The sequence below is a fragment of the Capra hircus genome, chromosome 27 (genome assembly GCF_001704415.2).
Source record: "Capra hircus breed San Clemente chromosome 27, ASM170441v1, whole genome shotgun sequence".
Lineage (NCBI taxonomy): Eukaryota > Metazoa > Chordata > Mammalia > Artiodactyla > Bovidae > Capra > Capra hircus.
This window is the reverse complement of record NC_030834.1, coordinates 8,745,237-8,763,101: the sequence shown is the minus strand read 5'-3', so window position 1 is coordinate 8,763,101 and position 17,865 is coordinate 8,745,237. Positions and strand designations below refer to the sequence as shown.

The window sequence follows — 17,865 nt, the reverse complement described above, 5'->3', positions numbered from 1 at the left end:
TCTTAGTTTCTACAAAATTGTTACTTTGGGTAATATCATGAGCCAACTACTCCAGGCCATATCTGAGCAATCCTACAGGAACATTTCCCAGCCAGTGTTGTGTTTGTGTAAAAAGAGCTGCAAGGCATGTAGTCCTGGACAAATACTAACCTGAATCATAAGGGTTTACTAGAAATAAATTTGATATTAGCATCACTTTCTCACCATCACTTTTTCTAAAAACTATGAAATATCCATAGCATAATAAGTACATCCACATTTCCCATTAATTTTTAAAAATAAGACCAGCAAGGTAGGAACAGGAATTTTTTTAGGGGGTTGGTGGGTGGAACTGGTAAGACTAAAAAGGTATAGTTACAGGTAGTAACCTGAAAATAAACAAAGAAAATGGCTACATTAGAGAAAATTCTGTTCAATAGGATCTTAGAGGATACTATTTTAATCTATGATGATATAAGACAGAATTTTGCAAAAGTGCCACATTCTTTACAAAATAAATTTTTAGTTTCCTAGTTACATATCTCAAAATATAACAATAAAATTCTGGAAAATCATGCACAATAAAGCAAAAAACTTAAGTCATCACTACATTTAAAGTATTGATTATACAACAATACGAGACTGAAGAAAATGCAAGTTGTCTACTAGATTTGAAATTGAGTGAACTTATTTTTAAAAGCCCAACTAGTCAGTACATAAAAGCTATAGGTTTATGCACCAAGTGTGGACGCGATTCCTTTGAATTCGCCCAGCAAAGCAAAGCAGTTCAGTGTGACCCCAGCAAGGAGGCCACATAGCACAAGGCAGGAAATTCAGGCGACGATGTGGATCCAAGTCATATATGAGCCCCTTCTTTTCATCTTTAAAGAGGAAATGACAACCAGTCTAATCACTGGATTTTTAGCTATGCCATAAAATTTAACTTATTTTGAGGTAGCTGTCACCCTTTTAATGAGAAATTTACTACTCGTTGAATAAGACATATTACAGATAGGATTCAGGAACAGATTTGAAGCAAGTCCAATTTACACGAGTCTGACCTTATTCGAGAGCCACTTCTAAGCACTTAGTCATTTAACTGTATTTACGGAGTGCCTATTTTAAGCACTCAGCACACATAATTAGCAGAACAGGCCAGGTCTATAGACTGCGCACTCCAGTAAAGGGTTATTAATTATCTTCTTCACGCTCAGTCTCATCTACCCATTAACTAAAGATACACGTAATGGCCGAGAAAGGACTAGGCAAAAAGAACAATTTCCGAACAGCAAGATTACTATCTGCGGAGGCAAAAACAGGTGCTATGGGGGAACTGGGAAAAACCACTGACAAAAGGACAGAGAACTAAGGCAGAAGACAAGTATGAGCACACTCGACACAGCTCTTCGGAGGCTGCAAGCCATCCTGCACTTGCTCGGCGGGTCATCTGCCCTTCACCCTCTCTGCTGGACGCTTTGCAGCTACCACGGCTGTATGTTTCAAAACCAGGAAACTACAACAGGCAACCGCTCTGTGAAACATACCATCAGCATCATCTGACTCTTCGTCATCGTCTTCATCTTTAGACTTCCTCTTAGAATCGGACCGACACCTGAGAACGTCCTGGGAGGCCAAGCGATGAAAGTACCCTCGAGAGAAGAGTTCGCTCTCATCCTCTTCTTCCTCCTCCTCATCAATCTCGAACGTCGGCTCTAATCTCGGCATCGGCCTCTCGGAGTCAGAGTCTTCAAAAGGCTCGTCTAAGACCTCCGTGGTCTCAGAAATGGTCTCTGTGACCACACTGCTATTGTGGTGTTTGCGCTTTCGGACTCTCCTTCTTCGGTGAAGAATTGGTTTCTATTTAAGAGAGAAAGCAGCATTTTATTTACGGTAATGAACATCGTCATTTCCATTAATAACGATTAATAGTTTTTAAACCCTGACAGAATTAGCACGTATCAAATGAGTATGCTGTTTGCCAAAAGACACTTTGAACATTAGTTCAAAATACCATAGTTAAGATACTATATATACATAAAGTGTCATAGATACAAAAAGGATCACTGAAAACAATTTTGTAAAAAAAACAGAGTAAAGAGTGGATGTTATCATTCCCCTACTAACGGTTTGGTTACACTTAGTACCCTAGGGAGCAGCCTATTTCAATACTGAAACGACACAAAGGCTAGTTTCTTCTCTTTTCCTCAAAAGAGAAAAAAAGACATAAAACAGCGTACATCTCACAGCTCCACTGTGCGTGTCGGCAGAACCAGCAGGAAGGCCATGCGCCGCTGCTATGCACTATCCAGAGTTAAAGTGGGGCACGGGAATGTGGAATCGGTATAGATCTCCTTGGTGTTAGCGAGCATTTCAGAAATAAACAAATGTGCTGTTGGGATGTGGCACAGTAGGCATACTTCTGTACTAGAGTTGATCTAACATCTTAAATCACATAATAGAGATCACAAAATGATATCATGTATTACCAAAGCTGATCTAATTCAATCCCCTCATTCTACAGAGGCCAGAAAGGTTACAGGACTTGCTTTAAGGTCACATTCAGACAGTAAAGAAATGGCTAAAAATTATTTGCGATTCCTAGTCAAGTAAATTTCTTCAAAACTTTACAAGTATCCTGTACATGTACTCACTGCCTGTTATAATATTCTCTTTTTACACAGGGAAATAGCATAATTTTATTTTGTAAAAAGGCAACATAAGCCTAGGATGGCAAAGATATATTCTTCACAGTCATGTAATGAACAGCAGCTTAATCAACTTTTCTCCACTTCAAACTTACTAGTCTTTCTAGTTGAGAACACAGTTTTTCAAACGAGGTTAAACACGGCCCTGCTCTAAGGAGAAATGGCTGATCCAAGGACTGGGGCATGAAAGTATCTATGAGGCCATACAGATATGTCAAGCAACAGGAAAAAATGGTTAACTCTCTCGAACAGACTTCCAAGTAATTAACACAGATATTCTGCTCTTAGGGAGCAGAGTATAACTTCCTGCATCTTAGGCACGGGGTGCAGGCAGTCACTTCCCTCCAAAGAGTACAGTACAGAAAGGGGTCTGAAAAAGGCAGTAACTCAAGAGTGAAGAGACCTGACAAGCCTGGCACCTGGAAGTTGACATCAACGTCAACAGTGAGAAGTCACATGGACAGCAGATGCCCCTGTATTTGGTCCTGGTACAGCCTGATGGCAGATACCCTTCTATGATGTGATGAGAATGGCCCTCTACCTCTGTGGCCTTCTTCCCAAAACACTTCACCCCATTTTAATACCATAAGGGGCATTCTACAGAATATCTAGCAAGTACTCCTCAACACTGCCAAGGTCATCAAAAACGAGGAGTCTGAGAAACTGTCAACAACAACCAGGGAGCCTAAAAAGACACGGCAACTGAATGCGATGTATGTGGTGTGCTGGGTGGTATCCTGGGGAAACGGGGAGATCTGAACAAAGTATGGGCTCCAGTTAACGAAGTATCTGTGCTGGGTCACTACTTGTGACCAATGTGCCGCATCCAGGGAGAAGGGCAGTAACAGGGGAGACGGGGAGTGGAGAACATAGGAACTCTTCATACTTTCTTTGCAATAAACCTGTGAATCTAAAACTGCTCCTAAAACGGAAAGCTCTTTTTCCTCTGATAAATAGCCCTATCTTTTTTTCCCCCCCAAGGCTCTGCTAAGGAGAAGAATGATTTTATTGCGCTGGGTGAAAGCTGCCACCTCTCTGGTCCAGGGTGGCTCATCCAGAGAGCCGGCATGCTTCAGCTTGGCTGGTCTGCAGCAATGTTTAAAGTTCACGCCACAGTTTGGGAGATCTCTGGTATACAGTTTAACAGAATCTGTGACTACCACCTCACAGCCTTCAGTAATAACCTGGCTATCATTCAAACTTTGCAAGATGATGAAATATAGCTTAGAAAATACTTTGAAAACAAAGTTAAGTGAAACCACAGAGGGTTGAAGAGGACTGAGACCCAGGCAGGACACAGCGCCGTGCAGGGCGAGGGGACAGGCATCACTCTAGAGTACTGGGGCACCGTCCTGCCCACTCTCCATGCAACTATGGAGTGTCTGCCTCTTCTTTTCTAGTAGAAACATTTCTAACCCATGCTTTTGGCCTTGTGATTATGGAATCTCAGCTCCCCGACCAGAGTGTGAACCCATGATCCCCATAGTGGAAACTCAAAGTCCTAACCACTGAACATGAGGGAAGTCCCCAGGGGATTTTTTAAATCCCTGCTGCTGCTGCTGAGTCACTTCAGTCGTGTCCGACTCTGTGCGACCCCATAGACGGCAGCCCACCAGGCCCCCCGTCCCTGGGATTCTCCAGGCAAGAACACTGGAGTGGCTTGCCATTTCCTTCTCCAATGCATGAAAGTGAAAAGTGAAAGTGAAGTTGCTCAGTCCTGTTTGACTCTTCACGACCCCATGGACTGCAGCCTACCCGGCTCCTCCGCCCATGGGATTTTCCAGGCAAGAGTACTGGAGTAAGAAGTCATAATTTGAAATCAAACCAGCAAGCCGAAAACAGCCTGTCAGCCCTTAAATACATGGATGACTTCCAGGTGAGCACTCATGAACCAGAGGAGCCGAGTGCACATCCCACGCGCTCACTGGGAAGATCACAGGCTAGGAGGCACTGGGCCTGCAGCTGAAAGGCTAACACTCTGTGGACTCCCGCCCTGACCTCCGGGACGGGGCAGGGAGGGGCGGCCCACCTTCCGCTTCAGCGTGGGCTTGGTGAGCACCGGGGGCGAGCTGGACCGGGGACTCTCGGGCTCCCCGTCCTCCTCGCTGCTCTCGCTGCAGCCCCGCAGCGCGGGGCGGTCCCCGTCAGCGTAGCGGCCTTCGCAGTAGCGCCCCTCGCTGTAGCGACGGGGCAGCCGGTCGTGGGCGTCGGGCAGCCCGCACTTCAGGGGCTCGGGGCTCTTCTTCGGCGGGCCTCGCCAGAGCTCGAGCCCCTCGCCAGGTCTCCTCTTGGGCCCATCCGGCTTCCCGTCCTGGCTCGGCTGCTCCTGGGAGGCTGCCGCTGGCTCCTCGCTCTCCACGAACTGCTCCTGGGAAGGTTCTGACTTTTCCTCACAGTCTCCGTACTGCTCCTGGGGGGCTGGCGTCTCTTCCAAGAGCAGTTTCGGGTCCTTATCACCAAAGCGTTCCTGGGCTTTTCTGTTCTTCCTCCCCCAGCGGCCTCGCCGAGACGGCTGACTATTGGCAGGAAGACTGTCACGGGGAAGGACCTGTTTGCTCAAACGAGTGGTACTGGCTGGTGTGGTAACTTCTGGTTTCTTCTCACTTTCTACTGAAGTGTAAGAATCCTGTTCTTTGTTCTCACGAGATGCAGACTTCCCCACCTGATTTTAGAAAATAAAACCATGCTGGTTAATTTCCAGTCTTACTTGCTTACATCTCCTATTCTGGCCTTTTAAATGCTGAAATAAGAAAACAGAGCTTCAAAGATGACATTATTTAATACTTAACATGAATATTTCTTGTGTGATAGGGACTGTTTTAAAAGCTGTATGGGTAAAATCCACACCAATTATGTGAAATATTATTATTATATCCCCGTTTTACAGATGAGGTAACTGAGGCACAGAACATGTAAGTAACCTGCCCCAGGCCATGCAATAGCAAATGAAGAAGCTGGGACGTAACCCCAAACAGTCCCATCCAAGAGCCAGTACTCTTAACCACTATGCAAACAATAAACAAAGTGACTATTATTGTCCTTAAGTGTTAGTCACTCAGTTGCGCCTGACTCTTTGTGACCCCACAGACTGCACCCCACCAAGCTCCTCTGTCCATGAGATTTTCCAGGCAAGGATACTAGAGTGGGTTGCCATTTCCTTCTCCAGGGTATCTTCCCAACCCAGGGATCGAAGCTGAGTCTCCTGCACTGCAGGCAGATTCTTTACCTAGTGAACTACAAGGGAAGCCTTGTACTATTTTCCTTATAATCTAGTAAATGTTAAATGAGACAGTTCATGAAATTTATCAGAAATTTATAAACAGAGAGGAGACAAACTCTGGGGCATGGGCAAGAGAAAGAGGATGCTCAAAAAATGAAAGAAAATTTCTGGAGTGATTTTGACTTATTTTATTCTGAATACTTAATTTTACTTGGAAAATTACACTAAACAGGGGGCATTGAAACTATTTATATCTATCAAAAGAGAACACAGAGTTTTAAAGGATGAAAGCACTGCTTTAAAAAGAAAAGGACAGAGAACAGTATGCATCACATGAAGAAAAATGATGAAAATGATGTAGGACCTTCACTAACCCTTTAATGGCGAAAGACACCGAAGCGTTTAGTGCTCTATTAGGAAATACGCACTGCTTACATTATTTCCTTAATGTTTTAAGGAAAATGAATCTTCATTTTAAACAACGGTCAGATTTAAATTTAATTAAGATTCCTCAATTCCTATACAGCTTCAAACTTAGCTACTTATAGGCACTCTTGATAAATACTCATAACTAACACAATATAACAAATTTGAAGGTTTCCTAATGATACAAGGCTTGAAAATATACAAATAAGTAAACAAAACCCAGTCTTCCTGAAATTTCTATCACTGAAATAAACTTGGAAATTCTAACGTGAGTTTATAGTACTGGTTTCAGATCCCATTATATGTACATCACAAACGCCTGAAAACCAACACGCGCTCTTCCTTTACCAACACCGGGGACCGTCCGTGCCCTTACATTTGGCTCCAATTCTCGTTCCTGGCTCTGACGCTCTTCCGGCTCTCTCTCCTCCTCCTCTTCCTCCTCCTCCTCTTCTTCCTCCTCCTCCTCCTCCTCCTCCTCCTCCTCCTCCTCCGAGACAACAGAATTGGAGACTATGACGGGAGTCCAGCGCAAACACTCGGGATCTACATCTACAGGCCGCAGATTCAGCTGAAGCTTTGCCATGTGATCCTGGATAAGCTTTTCCCGGCGGATAATCACAAATCTGAAACCAGAGAAAAGTTTATAGCAATCAACGACGCACCAGGAGTACCAAACAATGAGTATGGAGCTGCACTCCCAGAAAGCCCTGGAAATGAGAGCAGATAAATGCTTCAAAAAAGCCTGCCTGGAAAGACACCACCGAGATGGCTCAGAAACACGAAGCTGGACAAAGACTTCACACTCAACTAGAGTGATGGAAGCGGTTGTTTCAGTCACTTCCTGTCTCACACTTCCCACCTCTGAAACTTCTGCCATTCTCTCGCTTTCTTTTATTCCCCATCGTTCTGGCCCAAATGCCTCCTTTCTTTGTGACCTTTTCTCCATCACACTAGACAGGTAAGCTGTCTTTCCTCTGACCTGTAGCTCATTCTGTGCCATCTGTATGGAAATTAATCAAAGGTGTATTTTAGTTGATACTATTTCTGCAGCTGTTACTTGTATTGTGAAGGTGCTTCCCATAAATAACAGATTCAGTAGCTTAGGTCTGAAAGTTAGACGGAAGACCAGAAAAAACGTTTTTTAAAAAATGATCACTAGTATAAAATATATAAAGGAAATGCTGTCTCAGGATCACCAAGTACACCACTTATGTCAATTCATGCACTTTAACTGATATTAATCTGGCTGCCCGATCCAGACACCTTTACCCAATCACCTTTCAAAGGTTATACAAAGGGATGTTAATACTCACTGGTCACTCCGGAAGTCCAGCATTCGCAGGTGGTGGAGTGTGGAAGTAATGTCTTGAGGGCAGATTCCAGTCAACTTACTCAACTTCTTGATGCTGATTTGCTTGTCATTCTGGTGATAAAGGCACTCCAGTATTACACTTTTCCAATAAGCCATGTAGGAAAGGCGACCTAGATCAGACAGCGGTTTCTCTGGAGACCCTGCTTGGCCTTCACGCTTTGATAACAAATAACCTAAAGAAACCCCCAAATCACAAATATGTCAGAGAGCCTAAAAGATATCAGTTTACAAAAATAACAAGCCCTTCTTCCATAATCAATCCAAGTATTATAGGCTATAATTTCAGAGGCTAATTCCTTCAAGAACAAAATTACAAAATTACTTGAATACAAATTTGCAAGAAGATTACACAATTTATATACTCTGGACATTGAATTAGTATTATTTTGTCTATAGTTAATATAAATCACATTGTTAGAAATATTCAAACCGTTAAAAATCAGGACTTCGTATTAACAGGCTGCACAGATAAGATCGAGGCAAGAATGCTTTTTGCCTCAATGTACGATGGGGGGAACCATCCCTGCATGTTTCACTTGGGCCACTAGATGGCAACAGAACTATTTGTTTGCACAAGACTGCCTTCAGTTTTTACATAGTCCCAAGACTGTGGTTCTATGAGGGGCCTCTATGACAATTTCTGGTTTCAACCGAAGCATCCCTTGCAGTCGCCCACCACCCTAATTCTTGATAAGCGCGAATGGCCACAGCCAGCATCACTGTGTGGTGCTGTTACTCTGCCTTCTTGTCCAATGCATGGAACAGGAAAAGGAAGGAGTAAACTGTAAGCGAAAGTATCAAAAATGGAGATGGCAGAAAAAGGTAGCATTTTGTCATCAAAGAAAATATCCATCTAAGAATGGTAAAGTGGGAAAATACATTACATTAGGAAAAGTTTTAAAATAAAAACAAATACTATAATCATACAGACTGTTGTGTGTATAGCTCCAAAAAAAATGACTGAAAATATTCCTCCCAACTCTGCTACTTAATGGCATAACACATCCGATCATGAGTTCTATTTCAAAACAATATACTGATGCTAAAGGAAACTGTGTGTGTCTTATCCTCTACTACTAGTTGGAAAAACAGGAAAATATAAAAAATAACCACATATGGTGGTTATACTGTGTCACATATTGGCACATATTTCCAAGTAAATATGGTTAGGGACACAGTCTAAGGCTAAGCAGAATAAGCTTCACTGGTCCATGTGAGAGAATTAACACTAGAAATGGAACCATCTGATATTTAGAAGAACTGCCTCTCAGAGTCCTTATAAGCATTACTTCTGAACGTATTCCTTTAAATATTACTATTTTGAGCGAATATCTGAGGGAAAATATTCCCTCAAATACCACTATTTCATCATCAACAGAAGGCACGTGTGTGCAGTCATGTCCAACTCTTTGCGACCGCATGGACTATAGCCAGCCAGGCTCCTCTGTCCACAGAATTTTCTAGGCAATAATAAAGGAGTGGGTTGCCATTTCCTTCTCCAGGAATCAATAGAAAATTTACCTCAAATGCACATTTACTTTCAAAGCAAGATTATCAATGTATAAAACAAAATGCAAGTTCCACACGACCTTTTTAGAACAGTTAGCTTTCAATTTTTAACTGAAATTACATTATCTACCCTATCATTTACTTCTATCATTTTTAAAGGTGCATCGCATATTTTTAACCACTAGGTAGAGCCTGTAACTAAAATGCGCTGCACACATTTCTCAGATAACTGGGTAAGAAAAACAGGGCAGGTGCTGTACTTCTTTATTAGTGCTAATTTAAGTAGTTCTACAAAGCTTTTTAATATTGTGAGATAGAATTATTGCATAAAATAAAACTAAGTTCCACTGTAAATTAATAACTACAAATTAAAACTATTTGCTATAAATCACATAGAAACTCATATCTAATATTAGCAATTTAAAAATACTTCATGTCCAACCAAAAGAAAGTCCACATGAAGATACAATGAAGAGCAGTTACGTTACTATAATCCTTACTGAAATCGATGAGAAACCTCCCATAGCCCTTGCGTTGGTACTGGGGAAGAATCATTATACAGGAAACGTTATATTTCTGTTGACAGTGCTTTTCCTGGTAAAGAAAACAAAAGTCTAGTTTTAAAACAACAGGCTGGTAAGACTAAACACTAATGTTAATTTTTAAAAAACAAAGATTAACAGTCAAAACCACAGCCCTGGTCCTTTGGGATTAGCAATGCACATCAGGAAAAAAATACCCCTCTGAGAGGGAGAGGACAGTGTTAAGTCCCTGGCATTCCCCACAAAGCAACCGTCCCCAGGAGAAAAACATAAACTGAAGCGACGCCACCCAACACCATCTGCAACTCAAAAACAGTATGTCAGCGCCTGAGATGAGCAGAGGAATCCGAGTCCTGACCCACCTGCAGAGCTACAAACGCTGCCGTCAATGTGGCCCCTAGAAGTGGGACAGTTCATCACCGACTTCCAAGTGCCTTCTATTGTAGCACCTGCTTTGGCACTACATACGGTGGGTTTTTTATAAATACACCTCTATAGATCAAGCAATATATTTTAAATTATGCTTAACTACTGAAATGGCCTACTAACAGCTAGGGCTTTGCACTTGACTAGTTTACACAGTTAGATTTTATCTTAAATAGAACTGCATCTTCAACATTGTCTGACAACAAAAGAAACTTTTCCTTCTCTTCAAGAGAATGGAAAATGGAAAGAGAGAAAGTATCCTTTAATAAAAAATGGCTTCTTAAAAATTCTTACTTCTATGCCTAAAATTCAAACTGGGAAGAGAAGATTTAAATAGAGAAAGAACTCAGACAGGTACTAACTCTGTTTATTTCACGAGTTCTCCCTATGATCACCATGGGAGTAGAGGCCATGGCAAAGCTTTCCCTCTGGGGCACGGGTGGCAGTTCTGTGTTCCCAGCAGAGAACAGTCTGCTGAACGTCACTAGGCACCTGCTGGCACCTGCTAAGTGTCTCAGCGGTCCTCCTGCTTGCCTTTCCAGAAAGCTGCACGGCACCCAGAAGGGGCTGCATCCTGTACTGCCTCCTGGACACGACCAAAGGCTGTTTCACATTTCCATATGAATTCAAGACACATTTCAGCTGCTGTACTTACTTTAGAAAAGTAGCCGACAAGGTGGCAGCCCTTGACATCATTCTGGGTTAGAACATAAAAAAGAAATGGCTCCACGTCATAATAGAGTGTTTTGTGGTCAAGAAACAACTTTGCCAAGAGACACAGGTTCTGACAATAAATGGTACTCACATTCCCATCAACCTAGAGGGAAAAAACAGACAAAACGGTCAGCGAGGTGTCTCTTTAATTCTAGAATAACACACGTCAGCAACGAGTGCCTGTGAGTACTCACAGTCCAGCCCAGGAGGAGCTGACAACTCTCAGAACACACTGGATCTGGAATCTGTCCCTTGAAATGGCAGAGTACAGTATCTGCTACTTTAAGACAACTAAATACACAAAACACTGCACTTCAACAAAGCACAAAAAAAGGCTAGACAAGGAGGTGATGGCCATTTTCAAAACAGCATTTTGCTTTTATAAAAAGACTGACTACAGGAATCCTTCAGATGGCAAGCTGATCTGATATATTTTTAAAAGTATTTAATTCAACAAAAGATCTAAATGTAACCTCTTCTAAAATACATCTGTTAAGCAAAACAAAGTAAAACAACAGTTTAACGTGTGCCAGCAGCCAGAAGCAATGTAATCAGACTGCCAAAATGAGGTTTCCCCGTAAGTAAAGCTCCTTGAGGGATTATTATCTATTGTCAAAAGCAAGGAGCAGGTTCCCTGGGCGGCAGCCTGGCAAGTGAGGTATTTCCTGGGCTCTGGTTGGCCAGGATCAGGCCAGCACGAGACTGCATGCTCCCAGCACCCTGCAGTGTGTGTTCCTCTGTGAGCACGCCAATGACTGCTTACATCAGACCCAAAGACACTGACATTTTAAGACTGCAACTTCTGGAAACTCCGTGGCAGTCCAGAGGTTAGCACTCTGTACTTTCACTGCTGAGGGTCTGGGGTTCAACCCCTGGTTGGGGAACTAAGATCCCAGAAGCCACACTTTGTGGCCAAAAAAAAAAAAGACTGCCACTTCTTTAGCAGTTTAATGTACAAAACACCTTTTCCCTCCCTGAAAGGTCAAGAGCTCCTCTATTCCTCACCTAAAATAAAAGCTCTGGGAAGATTAGGAAAGTGAGAGATGGAGCAGATTCTGACAACCTGAAAGTCTGTCATCATCGGAATTAACAGAACCGAGCACATGGTAGGCACTCAGTTAGTAGCTGGGCAATCAAACCAGAACTGAGATCAAGGAATTAAAAACCACTATTAACAAACAGAATCACAGAGGTAGCCTAAGTCAAACAATCATGATGAAGTCAGGAAATATTAGGATTTCCTACAGCTATTACATATATACCTCTACACAATATTCCTTTAAACAGAGCAGTAGAAATCTTTTAAGTGCCATGTTTCATAGAGTCTAAGACACAATCTTATCACATCTATACAAAAGTAAAATCTGTTGGCATTAAAATATCAAATGGAGTCACATATATATATATACATATCTCATAATTTGCAGTACTTTTGCCTTCTGAGTGGAACATAAAATACGTTACAACTGATGTCTTTGATTCAGTGAAATACAAAATAGTTTATTCAGAGATCAAGTTTGTGAACTGGTACCACTTAGACTGACCTAATTCTGATTCTCCCCTATAGAGCTGAACTACTGACTCCATAGTGAGTAAACAATAGTAAAACATTTCCAAAACAAATCAAGCTGTGCAATCGGATAAAGCACAGGGGGTGCTGTATTTGAAATGGATAGGAAGACAACTACTAAACGTCTTCTACTTTACCTCAAAAACAGAAATGTTATTCTTTCTATAAATCTCATTAGCAGGAGGATGGAACCAACCACACTTCTTCATGTGCTGCTGCAGGATAGCTCTACTTTTCATATATTTTAGACAGAATTCACAGAGATATAACTTAGGCAGCCTGTAAAAAAAGATAATTACACAAACAAGAGGGCTTTATATAAGACTTCAAACTTTCACTCTTATTCTTTCTCATTACTACCCAGGTAAAAAGGTAAAGAATGTATCATTATCCCCATTAATCAAATTTTTAAAACAGAAAACACAAAAATCAAAGATAAAACTAATTTGGATAATAGCATCCAACTAATCGATAGCAAGAGGGCAAGGGTGGGAAATCAATTCACACAATCCAGGGATCTTCCTAGTAAACTAATCTTTGTTCTCTTTTAAAGTTACCCACCAGACAACCATGAAAATCTCACCTTCTCTCCTCCTTGATAATCTCCAATAAGTAAAAAGTAAAGCCTACCTTGGGAATACACCAATAAGTGAAGATTCTGTTAAGCTGTATATTCTTTCCTCCTTTATTAGATCATTCACTCACTAATTTCAGGAAATGAACATGTATTGAACACCATCAGGCCCTGCGTCAGGTACACTGGGTACAGAGGCTGAGTATGACGGACATACAGTGGGGATTGTAAGAGCAGATTTTGTACACATTTTTAAGTATAAAATTATAATACGGAAAACGTTTTTTCAAGTCAGGACATGCTACACTGCCTCCTTCCTTCTGCTCTGAAATTCTGGCTTTCTCTCCAGTTAAATATGACATTGAATCCTGTACCTCAAAGGTCTATTTTCAATGACTGAAATAAAATCTCTAATTATTGCTTCATCTATATTGTTATTTTTATATAGTAATTTATATTTATTCAATGCACTTGCTTTTTAGCAGGAGGACTTCTCCCTTGCAAAGTCTCTGTGATAAGGAGCCAGGCAATAAAGTGGTTGTGTGCGCATGTGTGCTCAGCCATGTCTGACTCTGCGACCTGATGGCCACAGCCCGCCAGGCTCTTCTGTCCATGGGGTTATCCTGGGAAGAATACTGGAGTGGGTGGCCACTTCCTCCTCCAGGGGACCTTCCCAACTCAGGGATCGAACCCGAGTCTCCTGCCTCTCCTGCAATGCAGATGGATTCTTCACCACTGAGCCACCTGGGAAGCTCTGCTAAAGTGATTAGGCCAGTTCATAAAGCCACAGAAGGAGCATACCCTGAACTAAAAGCCAGTGGCTTCTGTAAGGATTTGAGTCTGGACTGAGAAGACTGCCTGGCTCTCTATGATAAACACATACCCCATGTATCCTCAGCACAGAGGCTCCCCTGTATCCTGAACTATGTCCAAAACCGGTAAGCACGATCTGATACTATAACAAAAACTGTATAGACAAAAATACTGGATGATACAATGACAAGAAATATAATTCAAATATATCTTCTTTCATATAAATATGTACTGAGGCTGAAGGAAATTGAAAAAAAAAAAACACCTCTGTTTATATATTTTGGGTATTACTCCCTTATTGATCATATCACTTGCAAGCATTTTCTCCCCATTCAGTAGGTTGTCTTTCATTCTGTCAATGGTTTCCTTTGCAGTACAAAAGGTTTAAGTCTAATTAGGCTCCATTTGTTTACTTTTGCTTTTGTTTCCTTTGCTTTAGGAGACAGATCAAAACAAAACAAAACAAACCTGCTCCAATTTATATCAAAGAGTATTCCAGCTATATTTTCTTTTAGGGATTTTATGGTTTCAGGTCTTATCTTTAGGACTTTAAACCATCCTGAGTTTATTTTTGATATAAGAAAACTGTAGTTTCATTCTGTTACATGTAACTGTCCAATCGTCCCAATATCATTTACTGAAGAATCTGACTTTTTCCCACTGTACATGCTTGCTTTCTCCATCATAGACTGACCGTAAGTGGTGGGTTTATTTCCGGGCTATTATGTTTCATTGATCTCTGTGTGTCTGTGCCAGGACCACACCGTTTTGATTACTGTTGCTGTTGCTAAGTCGCTTCAGTCGTGTCCGACTCTGTGTGACCCCATAGACGGCAGCCCACCAGGCTCCCCCATCCCTGGGATTCTCCAGGCAAGAACACTGGAGTGGGTTGCCATTTCCTTCTCCAAAGCATGAAAGTGAAAAGTGAAAGGGAAGTCACTCAGTCGTGTCTGACTCTTAGTGACCCCATGGACTGCAGCCCACCAGGTTCCTCCATCCATGGGATTCTCCAGGCAAGAGTACTGGAGTGGGGTGCCATCACCTTAGTCAACCCTCCAGCTCTGTTTTCTTTCTCAAGATTGCTTTCGCCATTCGGGGTCTTTTGTGTTTCTATACAAATTTTAAAAATTTTATCCTAGTTCTATGAAAAATGCCCTGAGTAATTTGACAGGAATTGCACATAATGAATAGATTGCTTTGCATGGTATTGTCGTTTTTAACAATAAGTTTTCCAATCTATAAACATAATATATCTTTCCATTTGTCTATGTCATGTTCAATTTCTTTCAGCAATGTCTTACTGTTTTCTGAGTACAGATCCTTTACTTCCTTAAGCAGGTTTATTCCCAGGTATTTTATTCTTTTTGATGCAATGGAAAATGAGACTATTTCCTTACTTTCTGATAGTTCACTGTCAGTGTATAGAAATGCAACAGATTTCTGCACGTTAATTCTATATCCTGCCAACTTTACCAAATTCATCAGTGAGCTCCAAACGCTTTTTGTGGCCTCTTTAGGACTTTTCTATGTATAGCGTCATATTATCTGCCAACAGTGACAATTTTACTTGTTCCTTTCCAATCTGGATTCTTTATTTCTTTTTCTTGTCTGACTGCGGTAGCTAGGACTTCCAATCTACATTGAATTAAAGTGGTCTTATTCCTTGGCTTGTTCCTGACCTGCGTTCCACAACTAAGTATGCAATTAGCTGTGGGCTCATCCTATGAGCCTTTATCATGTGTGTTCTCTCTATGCTCACTTTCTGGAGAGTTTTTATCAAATGAATGTTGAATTTTGTCAACAGCTTCTCGTGCATCTACTGAGATGGTCACACTATTTTTAGTGTGACCTTCAATTTGTTAATTCTTTTCTTCAGTGTGTTGTTTCACACTGATTTGCAGATATTGAAGAATCTTTGAATCCCTGTGATAAATCTCACCTATTATTAATAATCATTGCTTATGATCATTTTAATACACTGTTGCATTCAGTTCAGTTCACTCTTTGCAACCCCATGAACCGCAGCACGCCAGGCCTCCCTGTCCATCACCAACTCCCGGAGTTCACTCAAACTCACGTCCATCGAGTCAGTGATGCCATCCAGCCACCTCATCCTCTGTCAGCCCCTTCTCCTCCTGCCCCCAATCCCTCCCAGCATCAGGGTCTTTTCCAATGAGTCAACTCTTCACGTGAGGTGGCCAAAGTACTGGAGTTTCAGCTTTAGCATCATTCCTTCCAAAGAAATCCCAGGGCTGATCTTCAGAATGGACTGGTTGGATCTCCTTGCAGTCCAAGGGACTCTCAAGAGTCTTCTCCAACACCACACTTCAAAAGCATTAATTCTTCGGTGCTCAGCTTTCTTCACAGTCCAACTCTCACATCCAAACATGACCACTGGAAAAACCATAGCCTTGACTAGATGGACCTTTGTTGGCAAAGTAATGTCTCTGCTTTTCAATATGCTATCAAGGTTGGTCATAACTTTTCTTCCAAGGAGTAAGCGTCTTTTAATTTCATGGCTGCAGTCACCATCTGTAGTGATTTTGGAGCCCCCCCAAAAATAAAGTCTGACACTGTTTATTGTTTATTGTTGCATTGGTTTGCTAGTATTTTGTTAAGGATTTTTGTATCTATGTTCATCAGTGATACTGGCCTATAATTTTCTTGTCTTGTGGTATCTTTACCTTGTTTTGGTATCAAGGAGATGCTTGCCTCACAGAATGAGTTCGGGAGCACTATTTCCTCTGCAATTTTTTGGAATAGTTTGAGAAAAGACAGGTGCTACCACTTCACTAAATGTTTGGCAGAATTCACCTATAAAGCCATCTGGTCTTGAAGCTTTGTTTGCTGATAGTTGTTCTATTACTGATTCCATTTCATTACTGGTAATTGGTCTTTTCACATCTTCTATTTCTTCCTGCTTCAGCCTTGGAAGATTGTTCATTTCTAGGAACTTTCCCATTTCTTCTCAGTTGTCCATTTGATTGACATAGCTATGTGTCATAGTCTCTTATGATCCTCTTTGTATTTTAAAAGCCTGTGACTTTATTAAAACCAAGGCTACTGGGATGACACTGTTAGTCTAATGGGAATCATTCAATAAAACTCTAGAAAAGATCAAATATTTCTTCTAGTAAGAGTACAAATGGTTGCAGTTCTCTCATTGAAAAAATATATCAAATAGAGAAAACATCAGATCACATGAAATGAAGTGCAGTTATTGAAATCAGGAACACTCCCCGACCTAAAGAACACTGCCGAGTACTGCTTTCTGCCATCTTCTCCTTGACAGCACCTAGGCCCGGACTATCGAGGAGATACACGGTCACTCTGACCAGCTGCACAGTGGGTGTATGGCCCCCACACTTGCATTTATTTTACAGTCACCCATCACATGGATACCACAATCTCTGAAGTCAGGACTGGGCTGCAGCTGTACTGGTTCCCTTACCTCTAAGATAATGCAAATATTCTTCCTATTGTGGCTTTAGAACATTGCCCAAGATAGCAGCAGTTTGTGTGGCTTTTACAATACGTCAATAGTAAAATTTTAATACAATAGAAATTAACACCAAATACTCAAGTCAAAGATTATGGTACAAGCCATCTGAGATCAATCTAGATGTCAATGCTATATGGAGTAGTCATGTACAGTGGCTAAAAGTTATAGCTATATGGTAAGAGAAAAGTGGGATTAAATCCTGGTTCTCCCACTTATAAATTGTATGGTCTTGAATATGTTTGCTGGGTCCTGGCCTGTAAAAACAAAGATAGCAATATCCACCTCAAAGAATTACTCCAGAGATGTTTAGTAAGCTCAGTGAATGGTAACTATGGCTACTATTTAAGATTAATACTATGAGTATTTTTATTCTCCTTTCATCCATTTTATTTCATCTTTTCTTCTTTGTTTTTGCTCCAACTGTCCTACTTTGCATGCTTTACGATTTGGAAAATTTTTAAAGTGTTTAGAACTTTTATTAATAAGAAAATAATTTAAAAGTAATTTAGC

At 41.3% G+C, this 17,865-nt stretch overlaps 1 protein-coding gene across 2 annotated transcripts in view; it reads right to left on the bottom strand.

Moving 5' to 3' along the window:
• Window positions 1–17,865, bottom strand: part of KAT6A (lysine acetyltransferase 6A) — a 106,662-nt gene that overhangs the window by 5,838 nt on the left and 82,959 nt on the right. For both annotated transcript variants that reach the window (XM_018041955.1, XM_018041956.1), the window contains 7 exons: window positions 12,604–12,745; window positions 10,838–10,999; window positions 9,715–9,808; window positions 7,647–7,878; window positions 6,707–6,956; window positions 4,714–5,346; window positions 1,524–1,836 (listed from right to left, as the gene is read on the bottom strand). In XM_018041955.1, coding sequence (XP_017897444.1) covers window positions 1,524–1,836; window positions 4,714–5,346; window positions 6,707–6,956; window positions 7,647–7,878; window positions 9,715–9,808; window positions 10,838–10,999; window positions 12,604–12,745 — 1,826 coding nt within the window. The remainder of the gene's footprint in view (window positions 1–1,523; window positions 1,837–4,713; window positions 5,347–6,706; window positions 6,957–7,646; window positions 7,879–9,714; window positions 9,809–10,837; window positions 11,000–12,603; window positions 12,746–17,865) is intronic.